This window comes from Pristis pectinata, chromosome 13 (genome assembly GCF_009764475.1).
Source record: "Pristis pectinata isolate sPriPec2 chromosome 13, sPriPec2.1.pri, whole genome shotgun sequence".
NCBI classification, from domain to species: domain Eukaryota; kingdom Metazoa; phylum Chordata; class Chondrichthyes; order Rhinopristiformes; family Pristidae; genus Pristis; species Pristis pectinata.
In genome coordinates, this window is record NC_067417.1 from 31,388,448 (window position 1) to 31,413,003 (window position 24,556).

Sequence of the window (24,556 nt, forward strand, 5' to 3'; positions counted from 1 at the left end):
ACAGATGGGAGTAGTTAGATTGGCATCGTGGTCAGCACAGATTTGGTGGGATGAAGGGCCTGTTCCTGTGCTGTACTGTTCTGTATCCTATTATGACCAGCTGAAGAAATTAAATCCAGGTTCTGTGAAGTTTAGAGGGGTGGGGGTTGATCTTATTGAAAAATATAAGACCCTTGGGGAGCATGACGAGATGTTTGCATGAATGGGAGAATCTTGAAGGAGGGGCATAGTTTCAAGATTGGGGGTGCACATTAAAGCTCAGGTGTGCAGGAGATGGTGATAAAGCTCTTGCATTCTCTACCCCAGAGGGTGTGGAGGCCAGATCATTGGAGGTATTTACGAATAAATACTTGGAAGAACAGGCAATTTCGGGCCAAGGGGAACCGGCATAGTAGAGGACATGAGGCTGGGGCACTCACAATCGTATTGAATAGCTGGGGGAGGTATGAGGGACCTACTCCTGCACTAAAGTTCTTCTCAAACAAAATTTGACACCAAACCTTATCAGGAAATATTGGAATGGTGGACCAAAAGCTTTGGAGAAAGGCAGGTTCTGAAGGAGGAATTAGGGATAAAGGGTAGAGGGGGTGTTTCTAGAAACTCCCTAGGTCGCTGAAGACATGACCACCCATGCTGGAGTGATGAAAATTCAGGATGCTGAATTGAAAGTGGGCAGAGAACTTGGACAGTTATACAGCTGGAAGGTGTCACAGGGAAAAGGGAGGGATGAGGCCACAGAGGGATTTGAAACTGGGATTAGTCATCAGAGTTATGATACAGGAGGTGGAGTTTTTATGAGCTCATTTACAGTGGGTGCTAGGTGGGAGCCCTGATTGGAAGAGCATTGGAGATTATAAAAGTATGGATGAGGGGTTGATCAGCAGATTATCTGACATAGAGGGCTGAGATGGACCATCCTGTGGATACGTGGTGAGAATCTTGGTTTGGCATCAAAGGGAATCCCAAGATTGGAAATGTTGGGGTTCATCCTCACTCATAGCCTAATGAAAGGCACAGAGCTGGTGGCAAGAGAACAGAGGATATGGCCGGGTCCAAAGTCAGTGGATTTGGTCTTCTAATGTTTAAGCGAAAGATAAGTGCTCATTCAGTACTGATTGATGGACAAGCATTGTGATCTGCTCAGGTTTGGGAAAGGTGCAGGACAAGTGTATGTCAATGAAGCTGATGTGTTTTTGCATGATGTTGTTGAGGAATAAGCATGGAAGACAAATAGGACTGGGCAAAGGATTGAACACTGGTGAACCTCCAGATAACAACTGAGTGGAAAATGTAAAGTTCAGATCAACAAAGAGTTAATGTTGTCCATAAAATGACATCTGGCGCAATGCTGCAAATTCCTGCATAATTAAGTTGAAGTTACCCCTTTGGCAAGAGCCTCCATCCTTGGGTTTAATTGATACAAAAGCAGAGCAATGGCTATTTGATACCAGTTGCTTCTTCCTACTACACTCCTTGATAGAACGAGCACACTGCTGTTAATTTGTACCACTTGTAGAGCTGCTGAGATGATCATCTTGTGATATAAATGAAATGTTGCATGTTATACTGGGGTAGTTGTACAAAATACAGTTTCACCCTTGAATTATTTGGTTGTTTGTCACTCATAGTTCAAATTCCATATTTGGTGCTTAATCCCTGTTGTGAAACAAACCTGGAACTCTTCCTGATGGATACAAATTGATCAATTTTGTTAGCAGTTTCTCTCTAATTTTAACTAATACAGCAGTATGTGTAGGTGGTTGAAACAGTTTTGGTGTCATTCTGAATTCAGTGCAAGTATTACCATTGTGTTTATTCTCTCTGAAGAAGGGTCAGAGACTGCCATGGTGATCGTAATTTAGTAATGGAAATGCTCTGCTCAAGTTCTTCTCCACTGGCGCCTCTTGTTACCAGAATCCTATTCTTCATGTTACTGTTATAATACGACAGTTTCCGCAGTGCTGAAAGGAGATCATTGAAACATCCACTCATAAACTGTTGGTCATTACTCCTTAAATATATTCCTCAACTCGAAATGTTCATTGTTCTCCATACTTTGCTGTCACCATGGAACTGTTGGTAATTAAATGTGTAAGATTTAACATACGTTCTGCCTCCAAAAATGGAAAAGCATGCAGTTGCATTTTAATTCATGTCCTAACATGAGGTATCAGAATAAGCAATTCTGTTGTAAATTGAGGAAGACTTTGGGTAACATTACTGAATCAGTGCAAGTGTTTGTAGAGAAAGCATGTTGTTCTGCATATATTATTCCATTCAAAGAAACTACAGTGTGATCATCAGTAAAAAAAAGTCAGTTAAATGCAGGAATGATCCCAGAAGAGAAGGTAGTTATGTACTTTTAAGTTTTTTTGAAGAATTGTAGTGGAGGTTTTCAATGGACAAACACATAATAAATGTCCAGTTAACAAAGGAAAGGTTGAATAGTAGTTTGATGAAAGCACACTGAGGAATGTGAAATGTGTGGATGACTCTGTTTAACCCCTTTCTCTCTTCTTTGACTCCTTGTAGGACTGATGCTACTTGAGGAAATCTTTAATATCCATTCCCGGATGTTAAGAAAAATAATTGTTTGCCAAGGATAACTCTGAAGCACTTAAAACAATACATTCTTTAAACTGAAGAATCATGCTCAGCACAATTGACGAAGAGCACATGGTCGGTTGGAGCATCAGAACAAACTGGGAAGAGTAACCACTTCCCCCACCACCAACCCTCCTCTCCCTGCCCCTCCCCCCCCCTCCCCCCAACCCCTCCCCACCCTCTTCTTTTACAACAGAAAAAAACGCTACACAGAATGCAAATGAATGAACAGCCTTTTTCGCCAGACAATAAACAAACTGTTTTAACAGAGAGCCCAGAGTCGCCATGCTGTAAGCTTTGAACTGCCAACATCTTACCTTAAAAAGGAAAACTTGGAATTATAACAATGCCATCCAGAGGGAAGTACTTTATTAATGAAAATGAAACTCGTCGAAGAACAGACTCGCTCTTTGAGACTTATTTTTGTATAACCCAGCAATTCCCACTTGTGTTCCTTTTCCTACTGATTATTACTGTGGCTTGTATAGCTCTGATTATCGTCTTCTTTGCCATTGGACTGGTAAGTTGAAAATGTTTTGTCCCTTTATATACTGTAAATGATTGAGTAAAGTAAAATTTGTTTTCTAATGTTGGTTTTTAGTACCAACATTGTTTTAACATGTGGCTGATTAACTTTATGATAACAATGGATTATCATTTTAAAACCAAGTTCTGAAGTATGTTGTTCATTTAGAGTTTCATTTTAAGAATTGGGATTGGATCAAGGGTCAGAGACAATGTTTTAATATTGTGCCTTCTACATCTGCCAAGTGCACAGGAACAGCATCTCAAAGTTGTCCACCATCCTAACTTGAACATTTACTATTTGATATTTCAATAAGTTTGGGGAAAGTCCTGTACCTCCCTCCTTAACAACACTACAGGGTAATTTACCTTCACCATATCATACCTGATATGGATCTGGCACCAACTTCCCAACAGTAACTGGGGATGGGCAATAAATTCTAATTTTGCTGAGAACAAATAAATTGATTCCAACCATTGTGAATTTGAATTTCAGTTGCAATTTTTAAAAACTGTAAACTCTAGATGGAATTACCGATTCTGTTTTTAAAATTCATACTTCTTACTTGTAGCCTTTATCAGTATTTACATAAGACAGAAGCTGATGCCAGTGTCTGTCATCACACCAAAATTTCTTAACATCTGTTGGGCAAAAAAAATTAATGATCGAATCAGATAATTACTTTTGCTGCATCAATATCCAGGGCTAGATCAAGCAATCCGATATTTGAATGTTTTTCAAAGCTTTTTGTACACTAATCAACCACTACAGGTGATTCTATCAGTTAAATCCCTCATTTTCCCATGTTCTTTTGAGGCACCATCATCTTTTTTCACTTAGGAATATACAGCACAGTATTTATAAAATGTCCATTAAAATGTATTATTTGTTTTATATTTTGACACGGAATATGGGTGGGAAAGTCACTATAAGTGATTAGAAAATGGGGTATTTGATGTTAGAAGTCTTTGCAATAACTGTTTGCCAATGTTTTTCTGGAACCTCGAGCTTGAGATTTCTCCTGATATTTGAGTGTTGAGACTCCACAGATTTTGTAGAGAAGTATTGTACACAGGAGAGAATTATATATCATGAGTATGCTTGTTAATAGCATGCCTCTATGAACCGTTAATGTCAGAGCTCACCATGAATATCAGGCCGAATATTTTCAAATAACTGAGGCTTTATCGCTGAGGACAAAACTTGTTCAGTCCATTGTGCTGAAGTTTTGAATTGACAGGATTCATGGTCATTATAAGTATAAGGTAAGGGAGGATTATTTGGATTGAGTGTGCTTTGGGGAAGAAAACTAGGGATTGTTATTTCTCATCATCTATGGCATCCATCTAAGTAGGTTCAGGTCCCTTCCCAAACACATACATCTATTTTGAAATCTGAGCAAAAAAAAAGCTTAGAACCTATGACTTATTTTCAATATGAAAATGAGGACCCAAAGGTTCTCCTTGAATAAAAGATGACCCCATGCCACAGTTTCAAATAAGAAGAAAATTACTCCTGATATCCTGGACAATAATTATTCCTCAGACAACATCAGAAAAACATAATTGATTATAATCACACTGCTGTCTGTGAAATCTTGATATCTGCAAAGTACCTGCTGCATTACAATATGACTGCATGCCAAGAAATACTTTACTACATAACAACCTTAAGAAGGCTAAATAAATTTACTTTCATTGCCTTTCGGAGACAAGGGATGGATTTTTAAGATATGTTGATACTGATCTTAAATATTTATAATCATGACCATAGTTATTGAAACTGGATATTGGCAGTTGACAACCTGCAAGAGTGCTGGTCTTTGAGGACTCTGTGTGTAGTTTCTTGATGGTTGCAGAATTTGGTGCCTTTGTGGACCCAGGTAAATAAACTTACAGCTGGACTAAACATCAAAAATGGGATTCTGGCAAGTTGTAATAAGGAAGTTAACTGCTTCCTGAGCAATATTTAGAAAGATAAATGTTTTGTTCAGAGAGGAGGGATGAAAATACAAGTGAATAAAGAGATTGCATATTAAGCAAATTCAGCAAGTACTGTAGGGAGTTAGAGCAAAAAGCTGTTTCTAAATGTAAGTTTTGGTAGAAAGATTTTGAGGGAGGGAAGAACAAACCTTTTGACAAGTAGATTTCCCTTTTTTACTCTTCAGGAAGCTGACCTCTTTGAATCCACTTGTATGAGTTAATACCTGGATAAGACAACAGAGAGTGGGATGTAAAGAAGTTGCAATAAGCAAATTGACATTGAAGAGGTTTTTTAAAATGCTAAAATGATTTATGATCCAGAAGTCATTGCCTGGAAATGCAAAGGAGCCTGCTTCAATAATTATTTTCAAAAGAGAATTAGATGAATATTAGAAAGAAAAATTAAAATCAGGGCTATGGGGAAGAGCAGGACAGTGGCATTAATTGGTGGGTCTTTTGGCATTAGCACAATGGCCTGAGTGGCTACTTTCTCTGCCATGTGCTTCCTTGGATTTTAAGTATTCAGATGCTAACATTCCCAAGGTGCAATTTCAAGATGAAATATTTACAAATAATGGTATTGAAGATCAAGAATGCTACTTTGTGCTGCTGTTCTGAAACTTCTTCATTATACAGATCCACTCTAATCTAACAAAAAAATGAAGTGAAGAATCATAAACTAGGTAATTCTTGCCTACGACCAATATTTTGTCTGGATTACCTTGAACCAAGGGAGTTTCTCTTCTGTTCTCTGTAATGAAATGCTTGTTATGGAATTCAGGTTCATGCCAATATATTCAAAGTGCTATATTCCTGTGATTTTAGCAATAGGTTAATTATGAAAGCAAACCATTTTTTAAAGCAAAAGCTTCATCTGTATTTTGGGGCAGCTCTTTGCTGCAGCAGTTGGTGGCACTGCCTCACATCTCCAGGGACCAGGATATAATCCTGACCTTCGGCAGAGTCTGTGACTGTGTGGGTCTTCTCTGGGTGATCCACTTCCCTCTCATATCTCGAAGCCATGTTGGTAGATTATTTGGCTGCTGTAAGTTACCCCATGGTGCAGGTTAAGAATCAAAAGTGAGTGGATGGGTGTCTGTGCTTGAGAATGAGTTCAAGTGGTACAGGGAAGTGAGAAGGGGGGAGTGGTATTAATGGGATTGCTTCCCATCGAGCCGGCAAGGACCTGATGGGCTTCTGTATCATTACAAGAAGATAAAGGTAAGATTATAAATCTGCATAATAGCTGAATTGGCTTTATTGAATAATTCAGTATCATCAATTCAGTTTCCAAAAACAATCATAAAGAGGTTTTGGTTATTTCTATTTGTAAAATTCTATATTGTAAGAATTCATTAATGGTGAGTAGTTCATATATCAAATTCTGAACCTGCCAGTAGTAAGTCTTGCTTTGAAAATTTTTATCATTAATATTAATATGGAATTTTGTGGATTTCACATGGATTTATTAACTCTACATCTGCATGTTACTTAGTTCTTCGAACTACTGAAAATTGTTGAGGTACTTTGATATGAGCAGAAGTTCGTATTATGCTCCTTAATGATTTCATAAATACTGAATAACTTAATACAGAAATAGAAAGAGAGTCATTTATGTTTCACATTAATGTTTCATTTTTCTCTCACACAGACAGTTCTGAATCATCTTCGCTTTTTTGTTACATTATGCACTGCCCTGGGGATATTTGTAGTGATTTTTGTTCTAGTCTTCATTGAATCGTTATTTCAAAGATGCATGAAGATATTTGCGTTGTTTATTTGGCTTTGCCTTCTTACCATGGGGTATATTTTTATCTTTACTGGTGAATGTATCTCCGCTTGGGACCAGGTATGACTCGTTTCAGTTTTTATTTTCGGTTACAGCGTTATTTTGTTATCTGTGAATTAATTGGGTTAGAATTTCTAAAATGATTCCCCTGACAATTTTGGCAAAAGGTACAAAGATTGGAAGAACCCAAAAATAAATTTTATCTTGTTGCCTCTGTTGTGAATATTCTGTTCATTTTTTTTACAGGATTGTCAAATGACAAGTTAGTGATTGCAGTTGCAATAAAATATTTTTAAAAAATTTTCAAACTTATTGTCATATCACTTTGGCTTGATTGATTAAAAACTCCCATTCTTGAAGTAGTGTGTGTGTGTGCTGTTTTGTCAGAAGGGCCATCCTTTGGATGAAATGTCAAACTGATTCTTATTGACGCAGCACAATCACAAAGAAGAGCATGTTGATGTCATGATCAACATTCTTCCTTCAACCAAGTTGACCGCTGATTAGCTTGCTACTTTCAAAAATATTCCTGTTTGGGGGATCACCCTCGCAACAAATGACTGCTGGGCTTGCACACAGAAGCCTGTGCATTGCAAAGTTATTTGAAAAGTCTCAGAAGTTTCTAAGTGATTTTATAAAAATGCTCTTTAATGCAAGACTTATCCGTTTATGTTTCTGTGGATATTATTAATTTTGTAGGTGGAAGAAAGTAAAATTTCATCTGTTTTTGCAAACATTTGGTGTGAGGATCCAATTGGCAGGAAGTATGGGTCCACCACCTTTCCACTGATCCACAATATAAATATGGGGTCCCACACCTAGTGTGATTATTGTAGTGCAAAATAAGTACTTTGAACTCTGCTCAAAAATTAGGGAAGCAGGTCTCCAGAACCAACAGGTGGGATTATATTTTTATATATAAAAAAGTGACTTCTCACAGAGGGGAGAGGCAAAATTGTAAAGCGCTCTTGCATTACTTACAGCAACTGTGAGTACATTTCATTTTTGCCATCACTGATGCAGATCAGCAAGGTGCATTTCAACAGCTGGATTTTGATGTAGTAAATAATTATTTTTGTTGGGAAGGTACATTTAAAGTGGCTGGAGATAAATTATAAATGTAAACAATAAGACAGTTTCTGTTTTCTTTAAGGTGCCATTCTTTTTGTACATTGTCTTCGTTTTATATACAATGCTGCCATTATCTATGCGGGATGCCATCATTGCCAGTCTCCTGTCATCTGTCTCTCATGTAGTTACTCTCAGTATTTATCTCTCAACTGTACCTAAACCACCAATCTACCTTGCTCATCAGGTGAGTCTCCTTTACTAAATTTTTAACTCTGCTGAACAGAGACCCTCTTTTCTTTTAACCAACCACAGGCATAAATCAGAATCTGATTCTTAATTGGGTAAAATGTAATAACCTTTGTTTCATTAATTTAAACAGGAGGAAGGATACTAAAACATGTATAGTAATGAACTTAATTTTACCTTCTGCACCCTAAGAAATAAAGTAAAATTTTACCAAATCATTTATAACTAGTTTATGTGGGTAAAGTCTGATTTAAGTGAAATATTGCAACATTTTATCATGCCATTTAAACAGTTTCTATGGCAAGACTTGTACGATTATTTGCACTCTTGGACAGTATAAGGCTTGAATTTTTCATGTATTAATTTTGATTCAATTTGGGTATTTTTTGGTTTTTATTAATGCTTTAGCAAAATTGGGTACTTGTATATTTTTTAAATTTCATTCAAGTTTCATCACTTATGATTTCTGTAAAGCATAACTAAATAGAAATAAATAGTAATTCATTTAAAGATTAGTTCAAACTTTGCCTTTTTTACTTCTGAAACAAGATCTTCATTTTCTTTAATGTTATGGAGAACAGCTTTTTGTTTTCTGGCACATTTCCTTCCTTGTTTTTACTTTTCTGTGTTTACTTTTACTATGTTTACTTTTCCTGTTGGTCAGTGCACCCCACAAACTAGTGGGATTGGTCGGTAGTCTATGCGAACAGCTTGAAAGCATTATATGGCATTGTTGAAGCAAAATGAATGAAATTGAATTCTATTGGTGAAAAAGCAAAAGAAAACCTGAGCCTGTAGAGGATTTATTTTATTTTTTTATTATTGATTAAAACTAAAAGATTCAAGCCTTGTATACACCTTAGCCACAAACCTCGAGCCTTATTTTAGCCTTAAACAATGTGTCCAAGAGTGCAAACAAATGTACGAGTCCAGCCAAAGAGACTCTTTATATGGTATGATGAAATGTTACTATATTTCATGAGAAGTGGAAGGTCAAGTTAAGTTCATTGTATATTGTAGAATTATGCTCCTAATTAATGAAACAAAGGTTATTAATTTATCTCTGGGGCACAGAAATTCAATTCTATATCAAGATTTTAAGCTGATTTGCAGAGCAAAATCAGTTGTGTGACCCAGTCAGGAACTAATAGTAGAAAGAGCATAATGCAAATGTTGACTGTAAACTTCCCTGATATACCTGGGTGCAGCAAGTGAGAGTGGAGGCTAGTGATGCTGTTCCATGTGCAATGCCTGACAGCTGTCCAGCTGTTCCATGAAAATGCTATTAATGCAATGTAGGCTGTGACAGGTCTTAACGGGAGGGACATCCCTGCATCTGGACTGTTTTTGAAGGATCACAAATCACCTGTAGGGTTGTCAATTGGATTTGCACATAATTTCATTCTGTGAATCAGAAAACAAGATAAAAGTTGATAGTAGATTCTGCTTGAGCTCAAAGTTATTTCTTTTAACTTAAAAATGGTTGTTCCAACCACTGGACCTCCAGCACAACCAGGAGAAGAGGGGAGGGCAGGCAGCAAGGACAACTTACCAGAAATAAAGGAAGAGAATGCTGGAAATACTTGGCAGGTCAGGCAGCATCTATGGAGAGAGAAAAACCGAGTTAACGTGTTAGGTTGATGACCTTTCAAGTTGCTTTTCAATGAGCTATCTAAGGTGTTCAATGGAGGAGGGCTAGAGAAGCTTGGGCTAGGAGAGTCTATTCCCCAAGATGCTTCTGAGATCAATGTTAAATCGCTATCCAAGGAGCAAGGCAGTAGGAAGGTATTCTGGCACACGGGTATGTCTGAACTGCATTGCCTGGACAGGTGAAGGTCGTTGTCACGCTGGACCTTTCAACCTCTGGATTGATCTCAGTCACCCAAAATGTCATGTTGGTTCTGCTGTCATCACCTTGACACATAAGAAATGCGTGAATTTGTCAGGATTGAGGTCGTCCTGATGGCTTAGTTGTTAAAGAATGTATTTGCGGTGCTTTGGGCACCACACAGGAACCTGGAGCTGTTCATCACTTCCTATCATTCCTTGAATGCAAATATACTGTGTGACCTTCGGCGGGAATCACTGATGGTCAGTGTCATGTGCCTTGAAAGATCACGTGAAGTGTTCATCCTTGGGCTGTGTCTGCCCCTTTTTTTGGCCATGCTAAACAGATGTGTTGTTCTTGGAGCTGTTGGAGGGTTGATGGTCTCCCATCTATCCTTGACACTTCACTCCAGTCCAGTAATGGTCAGGGTCAGAGAATGGAATATTTGGTGGGGTGAGGGTTGAGCTAATGCTGGTTGGGTGTGGGATTGGTCATATTATCATGAGGCTGTTGGAGCATTCGGGCAGATGATAGGGGACTGTTAATGTAGGGAAATTCTATGGGATAGGGCAGAGGGGGGAGGAGCTGAGAAAATTGATAATGAGGAGGCTGTTAAGGCAATCAATAACACTACACTGGTAAATGTACATTCCTGCAATGGACTCTACAGTAGGGTGGAGCCCTTTAACTAACGTAAAAGCAGGCCACAACCCTCCTGATAAAAATCAGTTTCACTGGTCTTCTGGGCCTCATTTGAACAGCAGAAGTTTGTGCAAATGATGGTGAACAATGTCGGTCATTCACTTCACTGTGCACGTCCAGTGGCCTTTGCCTGCTACTGGGTCACATGCAAAAGGATGCCAGCTAACCTGTTGTCGTGGCCTTCTGTTAAAACATGACCATGTCAATGATTTTGAGCAGTGTTGGAATTCAGAAAGCACAATATGATGGGTCTTCATTTCTTCTTTAAGTGCTTACTTTAACTCTTCTCTGCAGAAGAACTGGCAGAAGCTATCCCACCCCAACTCCTCAGCTAGAGTTAAGCTCAGTTCACTTGTCAAATATGGCCCAAGTCAAATGGTTCAATTGTTTTGTTAATACTTGTGGGATTTTAATGCATTTCACTCTAGCCACCAGCTGCCAAACATAAAACACTTGTGTAAGATGGTATCAATTATACATTGACATTTCTTCCCTCACCCCACAGGTTACTCAACCTTCTCGCATAAATTAAAATGTAGTTTCACTGTATTTTGAAAGCAGAAAGTTACAATCAGGTCTGATACGTTGTAGTAAAGTTTTGAAATTCAATACATGAAATGGTTTGATATTTCTTGCATGTTACAGAAGTAATACATTTGTGCAATATGGTGCAATATTCAAAAACTGATATTGTTGTTTTGGTTTTCCAGCTGATCTCCAATGCTGTGATATTTTTGTGTGGTTGTTTGGTTGGCTTTTTTCATAAATTTTCAATGGAACGTGCCCTGGAGCAAACTTATGAGGATACTTTGCGCTGTATCCAAATAGGGATGCAGTTGGATGTGAAGAAGAAGCAGCAGGTGAGGATAACATGTTTTCAACATGTTTTTCCCATAAATAAGGGAAAAATATTCACTGAAGAAAATAATCTATTGTTGATTAAATTTCTCAACTTCAGTTTGTAGAGATTGTGGATGAGAAGTAGGATAAAACATTCCCAACAATTTTCACTAAGATTAATATACCTGTATACTCAGAAATCATTCACAGGTTAAAATTATTTGTTATTACCATAGATTAAACACTGGTGGTAAAATCATTATTGACTAGATTACAATTGTTAAATAAGGTACATATCTGAGCAATGAAAACTGTAATAGTTATACACCAGCTGCAGTGTCGTTAATTCACGCCGCATCATATTTATACTGACAGGCTCGGCTTGGTTGTTCCTCAATCTCTCTTGTCATTGGTTACCTTTCAAAGTTTTAGGTACCATGAGGCCTTAAAGGAGGCCTTGGAGTAATGGAAGCCTTCAAGTGCATTAAGGTGGATAAAACCCCAGGGCCTGACCTGGTGCATTCTCTGACTTTGTGGGAAGCAAAACAAAAAGAAGGAAGAAAAAAAAATACAAAAAACAAGTTTATGGGCTAAATGCTGGCAAATGGGACTAGTTTGGATGGGGCAGCTTTGTTGGCATTGACCAGTTGGGCCGAAGGGCCTGTTTCCATGCTGTATCACTCTATGAATAACAATACATTTGAGTTATCTCAATGGAAGTGCCAAACCAATGATCTTTAACTACTCTTTTTAAATCAGGTCAGATCCTGCCTCAAACTGGTTAAGAGAGGGTAGAAAGGACAGGAGGAGGACTGAGATGGGGTAGTAAAGACCAGGGCAAGGATAGAAGGGGAAGGAGTCTTCCTACCTATTGGGGGAACAGGCTGACATCAGGAGAGGGACATTAATGGAAGTGGCGGTGTTGGGAGAAGAGACAGCATGAGGGATTGAAGAACAGGAGTTCAGACATTAGAAAAGGTAACAAATGATAGGAGAGTTTAAGGTACAACCAAGCAGAGCCTGGAAAGGAGGGGTTAGCCACGTGATCTGGTCAGGATTGTCGGGTGAGGGTTTGGTGTTGGGGCTCAGAACGACAAGTGATGTACACAACAGGATAACGACATGAAATTGGAGGAGTGAATAGCTAGGAATGTGCTTGAAGGCAGATTTGCCTGTAAGGAAATTCTCGTCTTAAACACCTGAAAGAGAACTGGATAAGCTTGGTTGCCTTTAATGTTGATGTATGCTTTAACTCTTAGTCAACAGGTGCTTTGGTATGAAGGGCCTGCACTATTCGTTAGCCTTGGGTTCACATCATGACATCAAGATGTGTATTGCTGGTGCAGGATCAGTGAACAGATTCATCAGTGTAAACACTGGGAAATCTCGGCAAATTTGTACTTGGTGTCAAGTTCGGGTAGAGAGTATTAACAGATTCACCATCAAGAATATGCCAGCAGTCTCGAGACTTCCACATCTGGATACGAAAGTGCTCAAATCCCAAAGATGCCAGACTACTGGATGAATAAACATTAGTTTGCTGTTGCTTTCAAATGTTTTCTGGCGAGGTGTGGCCTCTATTTTTGCAGTGCAGATCTTCTTTCAAATATGGGCACAAGCAACACAAATTTAGGATAGATACAGCAGGTAGCTGAAAGATCTTGGGCACTGTATCCTGGCATATCCAATTCACACTCTTGGCAGGTAGTGCTCCCTATGTGAAGTGTATGGACATTAGAAAGACAGAGTACCCAAGAAGTCATGTGGCATCTGCAACGTATAAGACTTTATGTAATTGGCAGTTCATTTGCAATGCTATCTGAATGGATATCTTCTTAAGTTCAGAAATTGTTTGGATGATTATAGTGGATAAATGCACGAGATTTCTTCTGTTCCTACCTTGGGTATGCCGAATGTTTATGGCATAGGGAAAGTCTTCTTTTGCTGGCACTAGGGTTGGTTTTTAAACAACTTAAAATTAATTAGACTTGAGTGTAATTTAATGCTTCATGTAATGGTAAATGTTTATTGGCAATAAAAATACTAAAGAGTACTCTTGTAATTTATTTATTCCAGGAAAGCCTGCTGCGATCTGTGTTGCCTGTTTATATATCTATGGAAATGAAACTAGCTATTATTGAGCGTTTGAAAGAAAATAACTACTACCCACATAAGCGTGATAATTTCCACAGCTTGTATGTGAAAAGACACCAGAATGTCAGGTACAGTGTAAATATTCTTGATAGCATTCATAAAGATTAGCAAGCATGCCTTCTATTATCAATTTTATCTTTAGTTGGTTCATTCTGCCTATATTTGTCATATGTATTTAATACAACAAATTAAAACACAATCATTTCCAGGTCTCCAATGGATAGATTTCCAGTTATGTGAAATTGTTTACTACTTTATTGTATACCATCAGATCAAAGCTCTCCAGAAGAACATCAAATAAAGTACAAGCGGTTTTATTTATTTAATCTTTATTTAGCTATAGTTCCTTGGTGCTTTCACTACCTTTGAAACTCACTCTGTCTCAATTCCCAGGTATTCTTGTGTTATTTAATTATCAGAGTTTTTTTCAGCCATTTTTACTTCTGGTGTTAACAGCATCCTGTATGCAGATATTGTGGGTTTTACCCGTCTGGCGAGTGACTGTTCTCCCAAGGAGCTGGTTGTCATGCTGAATGAACTATTGGGAAGTTTGACCAAATTGCTAAGGTAGGCATTCAGTTCTGTTAACACATTATCCACAACCAAACTATTCCTCATGACTCTTCATTGTGGTTCTAAACAGGTGTGAAACTGTGATTCCACTTATGCACCTGAAATAAATTCATGAGGTGTGTGTAAGCAATTGTGCTTCAGAGGGGGTAAAATATTTGGGGGTGGTGAGCATGTGAACCTGGTATAATTTTAGGACTTGAATTTAAATATTTGCAAGGATAGGATGCCACATTTTGTGAATGGGAATTTTGGGAGACAAGTAAATGTTTCTCGGATATGTCAGTATTTATCCAGATTCCTTTTGTTGCATTTAATATTGAACCTCGCACCAGGACAACAGCAAAATGTACGTCAGGCTGCTGTTTATCAATTACAGCTGGGCGTTCAACACCATCATCCACTCAGTACTAATCAATAAGCTTCAAAACCTGGGCCTCTGTACCGACCTCTGTACCTTCCTCTGCAACTGGATCTTCAGTGTGGATTGGTAATAACACCTCCTGCTCGCTGGTGATCAACACAGGTGCACCTCAAGGATGCGTGCTTAGCCCACTGCTCTACTCTCTCTACACTCATGACTGTGTGTCTAAGCACAGCTCGAACACCATCTATAAATTCGCCGATGACACCACTGTTGTTGGTAGAATCTCAGGTGGCGATGAGGAGGTGTACAGGAGTGAGATAGATCAGCTGGTTGAGTGGTGTCGCAACAACAACCTCGCACTCAACGTCAGCAAGACCAAGGAATTGATTGTGGACCAGGAAGTGGAAGTCGGGAGAACACACACCAGTCCTCATTGAGGGGTCAGTGGTGGAAAGAGTGAGCAGTTTCACGTTCCTGGGCGTCAACATCTCAAGAGATCTATCCTTGGCCCAACACATTGATGTAATCACGAAGAAGGCACACCAATGACTCGACTTTATTAGGAGCTTGAGGAGATTTGGTACATCACCAAAGACTCTTGCAAATTTCTACAGATGTACAGTGCAGAGCATTCTGACTGGTTGCATCACCACTTGCAGTGGCGTCTCCTGTTGTACCAGAGGGGAGGAGCTAGCAGGTTTTTTTTAGAAAGTTGTGTGATTGGTTAAGTGTGTGGCAACTCAGCCAATAAAAGGAAGGTAGGGTAAAGTGGAGCAGCCATTGTCAGAGTGGACCAGTGTAGGAGTGGGAATCTGAGGCTTTGGCAAGGAGGCATAGGTGAGTAGCAGGGTAAGAACAGGTAAGGTTTATTATAGTAGTTAAATAAAAAAGACATCAAATCACAACTAATTAAATAAGGATGCAGGATCAGGTGATGTGTTGTAGCTGCATGATGTGGGAGCTGGAGGACCCCATTGTGGTTCCTGGTGACCACATCTGTAGCAAGTGTTGGTTGCTCGAGGAACTCCGTCTCAGAGTTGATGATCTGAAATCTGAGCTTCAAGCACTGTGATGTATCAGGGAGGGGGAGAGTTACCTGGATGCTGTGTTTCAGGAGGCAGTCACACCCATTAGATTAACTACTTCAAATTTGGCCTGTGGTCAGGGACAACATGGTGTGATTGTGAGTGAGGCATATAGGGGGATCCAAGAGGTGGTGCTGGAGGAGCCTCAGCCCTTGAGCTTGTCCAACAGGTCTGAGATTCTTGCTCCCTGTGCAGATGAGAGTGGGGGCTGTAGGAAGGATGAACCGTGGCTCTGTGGTTCAGAGAACCAATCAAGAGGGGGCAGAGAAGAGAAATGTAGTTGTGATTGTGGACTGTATAGTCAGGGGAATAGACACGATTCTTTGTTGCAAGGATCGAGAGACTCAAAGGCTGTGTTGCCTACCTGGTGCCTGGGTTCGGGACATCTCATCTGACCTGCAGAGGAATTTTGGAGTGGGAGGGGAAAGATCCAGTTGTCATGGTCCATGTGGCTACCAATGACGTAGGTAGAACAAGGGAAGAGGTTCTGCTGAGGGAATTTGAGCAGCTAGGGACTAAATTAAAAAGCAGAACCAAGAAGGTAATAATCTCTGGATTGCTACCTGAGCCACGTGCAAATTGGCACAGGGTAAATAAGATCAGAGAGTTAAATGTGTGGTTCAAAGATTTGGTGTGGGAGAAGTGGGTTTGAATTTGAGGGACATTGGCACCAGTATTGGGGAAGGAGGGAGCTGTTCCGATGGGACGGGCTCCACCTGAACCACGCTGGGACCAGAGACCTGGCAAATTGCATAACTGGGGCTGTAGATAGGGCTTTAAACTAAAATAATGGTGGGGGGGGGGTGGGGTGGGTTCAACAGATTGTAAGAGTATGATAAGGTAAAAGGGAAGGAGAGTGCAGGAGAGGTTACTGAAGTCTCCAGAATAAAGAATAAGACCGCAAGTTTAGAAAGGGATAAGAATATAACTTCAGGCAACATGGAGACAAATTTAAGAAAAAGGGTGGTGAATACAGGACTGAAAGTGTTATATTTGAATGCACACAGTACATGAAATAAAGAAGATGGCGTAATTCTGCTCCTATATCTTATGGTCTGTGGTATGGAGGCTCCAGTGTGCAGGATCGAAATAGGTTGCAGAGGGTTGTAGACTCAGCCAGCTCCATCACGGGCACAACCCTCCCCACCATCGAGGACATCTTCAAGAGGCGGTGCCTCATGAAGGCAGCATCCATCATTAAGGACCCTCAGCACCCGGGACATGCCCTCTTCACGTTACTACCATCGGGGAGGAGGTACAGGAGCCTGAGGACCCACACTCAATGTTTCAGGAACAACTTCTTCCCCTCTGCCATCAGATTTCTGAACCGTCCATGAATACTACCTTGTTATTCCTCTTTTGCACTATTTATTTATTTTTGTAACTTATAGTAATTTTAATGTTTTTATGTCTTGCACTGTACTGCTGTCACAAAACAACAAATTTCACAACATATGTCAGTGATAATAATTCTGATTCTAAACTAAAACAAGTGGTCCAAAGTTGTTCCTCTTCCCACTGATCATTTTGAATCATTGGTCTTCCTTTGCATGTTTTAAAATTCTGACCTATTCATGGAAGATTTTTGTTTTGAAATTAGGAATACAGGGGCTTCCCAGGTTTCAAAATCTGACTTTACACAAATTTTCCCATATTTTTGAATGTGTAATTAGAATAATAAAGTGTTCATGGTCTTCATTGATGACTGGATGCACTATATATTCCATTAGTTTAATTGTGGATAGTGTTATGGTGAATATTCAATGAAATGAAAGAATTATAGCAAGCATTTACAGAGCGATGTCATGTGGGTTACTGTAGAAAATGGACATTTCTGGCTTACGTATGTACATTGTTTACGGACAATTCTCAGCAATGGAACCCTTGGGTAGACTGGAACGACCTGTATAAAGGGCTTTCTATGCCTCACATTGACCATTTCTCCTGTGGCTATGCAGTTCAGGCATGCATGATTTTAGGATCAGCTCATTTTAACTCATCTTAACTCATCAGTGCTAGGAGCAGTAGAACAGTCATGAACCTTGGGCATGCAGTTAAGAAATTGGCCAGGGATTCTGCTGCTCATTGATGTTCACTGATCCTTGCAGACCCTGGAGATTGGGTGTGGCATGACTGTGGTGGCAATGTAGTGGAAAAGCATGTAGACGCTAGGCTCATCCATGAAAAATCATTGCTTATCAACTGAAGGAAGACGTGTACTCTTGAAACCAGAACTCTGTGAGGAGTCTTCAGACTGAGAGAGGAAAAAATTGGGCAAAAATCAAAGGAAAATATGTGTGATAGAAATTTAGGAGTTATAGTAAGTAATCTCTGCCACTAGTATGTTTTGGTTGTTTTAATCCTTACGAGGGTTGCTGTCAAGACCAGCATTTATTGCTGATCTCAAATTGCTCTTGTAATGGTGAGCCCCTTCATGAACTACTGCAGGCTTTCTGAAGATACTTCCATTATGCAGCTTGGTTTTGAGTTCAAGGATTGAGAGGACTGGGGATATAACTCAAAGTTGGGATGGAGTGCGACTTGGAGGAGTGTTCCTATGCAACTGCTGTTCTTGGTGACAGGTTTGTGAAGTGTTGTCAGAGCAGTCTAGAATAATTGCAGTGCAATTTGTGAATGGCACATACTGCAGCCAATGTGTGCCAATGGTGGAGGGAGGAAATTAATGTTTAAAATGATGGACACTGTGCTAATTAACCAGGGTGCTTTGTTTCTGGATGGTGTGAAGCTTCTTGAGTGTTACTAGAGTTGTACTCATCTAAGCAAGTGGAGAGTTTTCCATCATCCTCCTGATTTTTCCTTGTAGATAATGGAAAAATTCTGGAGCTTCAGGAGGTGAGTGTCTCACCCAGAAGACCTGGCCCTTTGGGCACAGCGCATATGTGGCTGGTCCATGATCTTCTAGTCAATGGTGACCCAAGGGTGATGATGGTGTGGGACCCAGTAAAAGTAATGCTAGTCAACAGATTACTGAAGTCAGATTTAGCACAGAGGAACAACTTCATACGCAGTTTAAACTACCTCTTGTTCTGTTAATTTGCAACTCCTAGAATTGCTGAAAGTCCTTTTAGCATTATGTCTATTGGCATAGAAATTCATTGCCTAATTTTTTTAATGAATTCTATAACAAACTCGGGTGAGAAAAACAATTTGCCTGTTGGGGAAAATGATTACTTAAAATTCATTGACTTGTGGCAGTTTTAGTTGTTACACCTTGTCTCCTGTACGGCGTCATCCCTTTCTCCCAGTTTCTCCATCTCCAACACGTGCTCTCAAGATTAGGCCATCTACTCCAGGATATCTGGCATGTCCTTTTTCAGAAACATGGCTTCCATTCCACTACAGTTGATGGAACCCCCTCTCAAATTTCCTCCATTTCTCAGACTTCTCTGCTCTCACTCCTCGACCCCACCCTCCACCCCTCCAAACAGAACGGGGATAGAAATTCCCTTGTCCTCACCTTTCACCCTACTAGCCTCTGGATCCAGCACATCATCCTTCATCATTTCTGCCAGCTGCAACAGGATCCCACCAGTAGTCACATGTTCCCTGCCCTACCCTTTGCCACCTTCTGCAGGGACCACTCTCTCCATGTCTCCCTGGTCTGCTATTCCCACCTCACCCAGCCCTTCCTAACCCCTGGCACTTTCCCCTGCAACCTTTGGAGGTGCAACATCTCCTAATCTCCTCACCAGCATCCAGGGTCCTAAACAGCCCTTACAGGTGAGGCAAAGATTCACGTGCACCTCCTCCAACCTCGTCTACTCCATTTGGTGGTCCCGATGTGGCCACCCCTACGTTGGTGAGACAAGCACAGACTAGGTGACTGGTTTGTAGACCACCTCTGCTCTGTCCACAGTGGCCATCCCAAGCTCCCGGTTGCATGCCATTTCATCTCGTCTTCCCATTCACACACCGACCTGTGTGTCCTTGGCCTTCTCCACTTCCAGGGGCAACATCTCATATTCTGCCAGGGTAGTCTAAAATGAAGGGTTTTCCAAATTCGGGTAACCCTCACCTCTTGTGTTTTCCACCTCCAGTTCTCCATTTTCTGTTGTCCTCTCCCTCCTGGTTCCATCCACTACCCACATACTTCATCCACTGTATCTCCTTCCACATCTGCTTCGGTCTGCCCTTCATCTCTCCCTTAATCACCTTCCTTCCTTGTCAGATTCCAGCACTGGTAGCCCTTGTGTCCCTGCTTATCGCCCTCTACCGTCTGCCTCCATCTTCAGCCTCTGCTCCCCTCACCTGGCACTGTCTGCCTCTTTTCCTTGTCTGCTTCCACATTTTACCCACCTGCTTCTGCCTCCCAACCTCCCCTCCCCCTCCTCCATCTGCCTATTTCTGCCTATCATCCTTCACCCTTCCTTAGTCCACCTATCACCTACCGGCCCCTGTCTCGCCACTCCCCTTCTCTTCTTTATGATGGTTATCTTCCCTCTCCACTCTCAGCCCTGATGCAGGGTCTCAACCCGAAGCATCAACAATTCCTCCTCCCCCGCAGATGCTGCTCGACCTGCCGAGTTCCTCCAGCAGTTTGTGTTTTGCTCTCAGTTGTTACACAGCTCTCTGCTGCCAGGAACATTGGTAAATTGGTTTATTATTGTCAAATGTACAGTGAAAAACTTTTGTTTTGCCTGCCATTCATACAGATCATTTCATCGCATCAGTACATTGAGGTAGTACAAGGGAAAAGCAATAACAATGCAGAAACTAGTGTTACTTACAGAGAAAATGCACTGCAGGCAGATAATAAGGTGCAAGGCCATGATGAGATAGATTGTGAGGACAAGAATCCATCTTACTGTAGAAGAGGTCTGTTCAATGGTCTTATAACAGCGGGATAGAAGCTGTCCTTCAGCCCAGGGGTGCATACTTTTGGGCTTTTGTATATTCTGCCTGATGGGAGACGGGAGAAGAGCGAATAGTCAGGATGGGTGGGGTCTTTGGTTACGTTGGCTGCTTTACCGAGGCAGTGAGAAGTATAGTCAGAGTCCATGGAGGGGAGGCTGGTTTCTGTGATGTGCTGGGCTGTGTCCACAGCTCTCTGCGGCTTCTTGTGGTCTTGGGCAGAGCAGTTGCCATACTAATCTGTGATGCATCTGGATAGGATGCTTTCTATGGTGTATCCATAAAAATTGGTGGGGGTCAATTGACATGCCGAATTTTTTTAGCCTCCTGAGGAAGTAGAAGCACTGGTGCACTTTCTGGGCCCCGGTGTCTATGTAGTTGGGCCAGGACAGGCTATTGGTGATGTTTACTCCTAGGAACTTGAAACTCTTAACCATCTTGACTTCAACATCATTGATGTAGACAGGAGAGTGTGCACTACTCTGCTTCCTGAAGTCAATGACCAGCTGTTTTGTTTTGTTGACATTGAGGGAAAGTTGTTGTCGTGACACCATGCTACTAGGCTCTCTATCTCCTTTCTGTACTCCGACTCATCATAATTTGAGATTCGGCCCACTACGGTGGTATCATCTGCAAACTTGTAGATGGAGTTAGAGCAGAATCTGGCCACACAGTCATGAGTGTATAGGGAGTAGAGTAGGGGGTGAGGACACAGCCTTGTGAGGCACTAGGTTAGAGGATACTCATGGCAGAGGTGTTACTGCCTACCCTTACTGATTACGGCCTGTTGGTCAGGAAGTCAAGGATCCAATTGCAAAGGGAGATATTGAGTCCTGGGTCTGGAATTTGGAGATGAGTTTGTATGGTATTGAAGGCAGAACTGTAGTCAATAAACAATAGTCTAACATAGGTGTCTTTAATATCCAGATGCTCTGGAGATGAGTGTAGAGCCAGGGAGATGGTGTCCACCGTGGGCCTGTTTCAGCGGCAGGCGAATTGCAGTGGGTCGACGTTGCCTGGGAGGCTGCAGTTGACTGTTTCAATTTTAACTCGCTCCAGTGAACAAAGAGAACCATCCCAAGCTGGCAGCACCCTTTTCTTTAAAGCTCATGATGGGACCCAGTGACCAATTGCCTTTTTTCTGAGGGGATAACAATTTTGATAAATCTGTGAGGTTTTCTTTTCAATCATGTGATATGGCAAAGACGTGTATAATTTTATTTTTATTTCTACGTCTCTCTTCCCACCCTCTCCCCATCCATTCTCCTCTTTATTTTTTCATTCTTTGTCAGAAAGGGTTTGTGATCTAGGCAGTAAACCTGCCTGGATTTCTTTCTATAGAGATGGAATATTGTGTTTTAGTAAAACACTCCATGCAGTGATTATGCCAGAAAACGATGAAATGTCCACAAAGAGAGATGAGTTTATGGGATTTGAGGTAAATGATCCAAATGATTCCTGGTTGGAAACTATAATTATTAGGTACTCAAATTTGTAGATCAATATTTGGATGTTTTCACTGTTACTTTCTAAGTTATTATTTTGCAGAATATAAAATTAAATTATCATTGTTTTTGTATTGTTATCGTTGTTGGCAATTTCAGAAGTTAAAATAACTTGAATGTATTCCTTAATGTGAATGGTTTATTGTATGATATATCACTGTAATAAATATAAACAAACGTTGCTGATGCTACTTTTTTCTTGCAGGAGAATGAATGTATGAGGATTAAAATACTGGGTGATTGCTATTACTGCGTCTCAGGACTTCCGTATCTTTACCAAAAACATGCAAAGAATTGTGTTAAAATGGGACTTGACATGTGCGAAGCTATCGAGTATGTAATGATGCTTGTCTGAGAAACACCAGTGTTGTAGTGATTTATCTTTTGTTTTGACTTTGAGTTCCCATTTAACCGTAGAATCTTACTGAACATTGGATTGAATCTGAAAAATTCAAGCTGAAGTGAAAATATGGTTTAGTAAGGGATAAAATTTACCTTGGGTGATATCTGTAAATAGTCCAGAGAATCAACAAACACTTTCATTAAAGTCGATGGAAGTTACAATTGATTATGGAAAATGGGCTGTGAATTGCTTTTATCCAGTTTCCATCAAAAACTTATTGGCAATTAATAGCAAATTATTGGCAAATATTTTATTTGCTTAAATGTTTGATTATTTATCAGTAATTCCATTAAGGTTAATATTGTCTAATGTTTCAATGGTTGAAATTATAGTTTGTCAATGTCTTGATGTCTTTTTTTTTGGCAATGTCATCTTTGCCATTTGAAGAAAAAACTATTGCTAGCCCTCGAGCATATCAGACAATGAGAATGGGAAACTTGTGTTTTATCCATTGTACAAGATTGTGGAATGGCTAATTTTTAGTTTTATTTGTCTTAGTGACATTAGCAATATTTCTGCATGTGTTCGTGTTCAATTGTAGCATTGTTCCACTGTTAGAACTGAGCACACTCATTTCCCTCATGTTATGAGGAGTGATTGTTTTCTTTGGACAAAAAGAGACTGAGGGGAGATTAAATCAAGATGTATAGAATTTGAGAGGCCCGGTTAAGGTGAACAGGAGGCAAAGTAGTCAATACTAAGAGGGCATAAGTTTTAAGGCAACTGCAGAATTAAATAATTGAGAAAGTATATTTTTTTTAAACTCAGAAAATGGGATGTGTAAATTGACTGCTTGAGAAGGTTGCGTCACTGAGATTTGACAGTGTTTTGATCTGGGAACATGCCGTATATAAAACATCGCGATGCATTTTTGTTAATTGCTTTCAGTGGAGCTGATTCATACTTCTGATGACTGACCTGTAGACAGTTCATTTTAAATAATTCAGTTTCAAGGACTGGGATTTCCACAAATAAAATCAGTAGATTTTTAGATATGGAGAAATTGAGCAATGTGGTGTTAGTGCAGGAAAGTAAACATGGAGGTAAGACATCAGTTGTGACCTGATTGAATGGTGGAACATGCACAGGGGCTGAGTGACCTACTCCTGCTTCTTGTGGTCTCTCATCTCATGTTCTAAAGATGAGTGACTTACCTCCTCTTGTTCTTTTACAGGCAAGTCCGGGATGCAACAGGTGTAGAGTAAGTCAGTATGCGAGTTGGTGTACATTCTGGCAATGTACTGTGTGGTGTAATTGGGTGAGGAAGTGGCAGTATGATGTTTGGTCACATGATGTAACCTTAGCCAATCACATGGAATCTGGGGAGTGCCTGGGTAAGTATTTTTTTGCTGTAATTGTCTCTGATATGAGCCAAATTTTCCACAAAATGGTGTTAGTTAACTAGAAGTAATTTTAATATGGATGTCTCTGCTCACTTAGAGGCAAGTACAGTGCCACTGATCAGGAAAATGTTATGAAGATGGAAGTAGGAGGTCTACATGAAGGAGAGGATGTGGGGTTGTAGCTTGGGTTGTGATTGGATGGATTGCTGTTATGGACTTGATGGGCTGAAATGGTCTCCTTCTGTGCCAATAGGACCCATAAGATATGAAATCTATGTTAGCTGCTGATCCTTTATATGGGAAACACTGTTCTATGCTTTCATCAATGTTTGTGTTCAAATTGGCAAATAAGCAAGACTGCATACTACAGAAGGAGGGCATTTAGTCTCGTGCTCTAAAAAAAAGCAATTCATGTTAGTCCCATTTCAAGATCTGTGGTTTTGTGGGAAACAGCGTAAGTGTTCATTAGGTACTTTTTCAACATGATGTGGTTTCTACCACCCTCGCAGGAATGAGTTTCATGCATCCGCCTCTATTTAGGGGAAGAACATACTGTTGGCAACTCCTCTTTAACCCTTTTACTTGCTACCTGGTTATTAATCTCATTACTAAGAGAAATAAGAACTTGCTATTCATCCATTCTTGGCCCTTCATAATTTTATGTTCCTT

General features: G+C 40.3%; 1 protein-coding gene across 1 annotated transcript in view; it reads left to right on the top strand.

Annotated features, from left to right (window-relative positions):
• The window catches only part of adcy7 (adenylate cyclase 7), a 134,018-nt gene that overhangs the window by 74,666 nt on the left and 34,796 nt on the right, over window positions 1-24,556 (top strand). Inside the window, 11 exon segments of the mRNA XM_052028017.1 lie at window positions 2,533-3,124; window positions 6,764-6,961; window positions 8,055-8,216; window positions 11,459-11,608; window positions 13,665-13,810; window positions 14,199-14,281; window positions 14,284-14,309; window positions 22,347-22,474; window positions 23,719-23,801; window positions 23,804-23,863; window positions 23,866-23,878. Coding sequence (XP_051883977.1) covers window positions 2,951-3,124; window positions 6,764-6,961; window positions 8,055-8,216; window positions 11,459-11,608; window positions 13,665-13,810; window positions 14,199-14,281; window positions 14,284-14,309; window positions 22,347-22,474; window positions 23,719-23,801; window positions 23,804-23,863; window positions 23,866-23,878 — 1,223 coding nt within the window. The 5' untranslated portion in view covers window positions 2,533-2,950.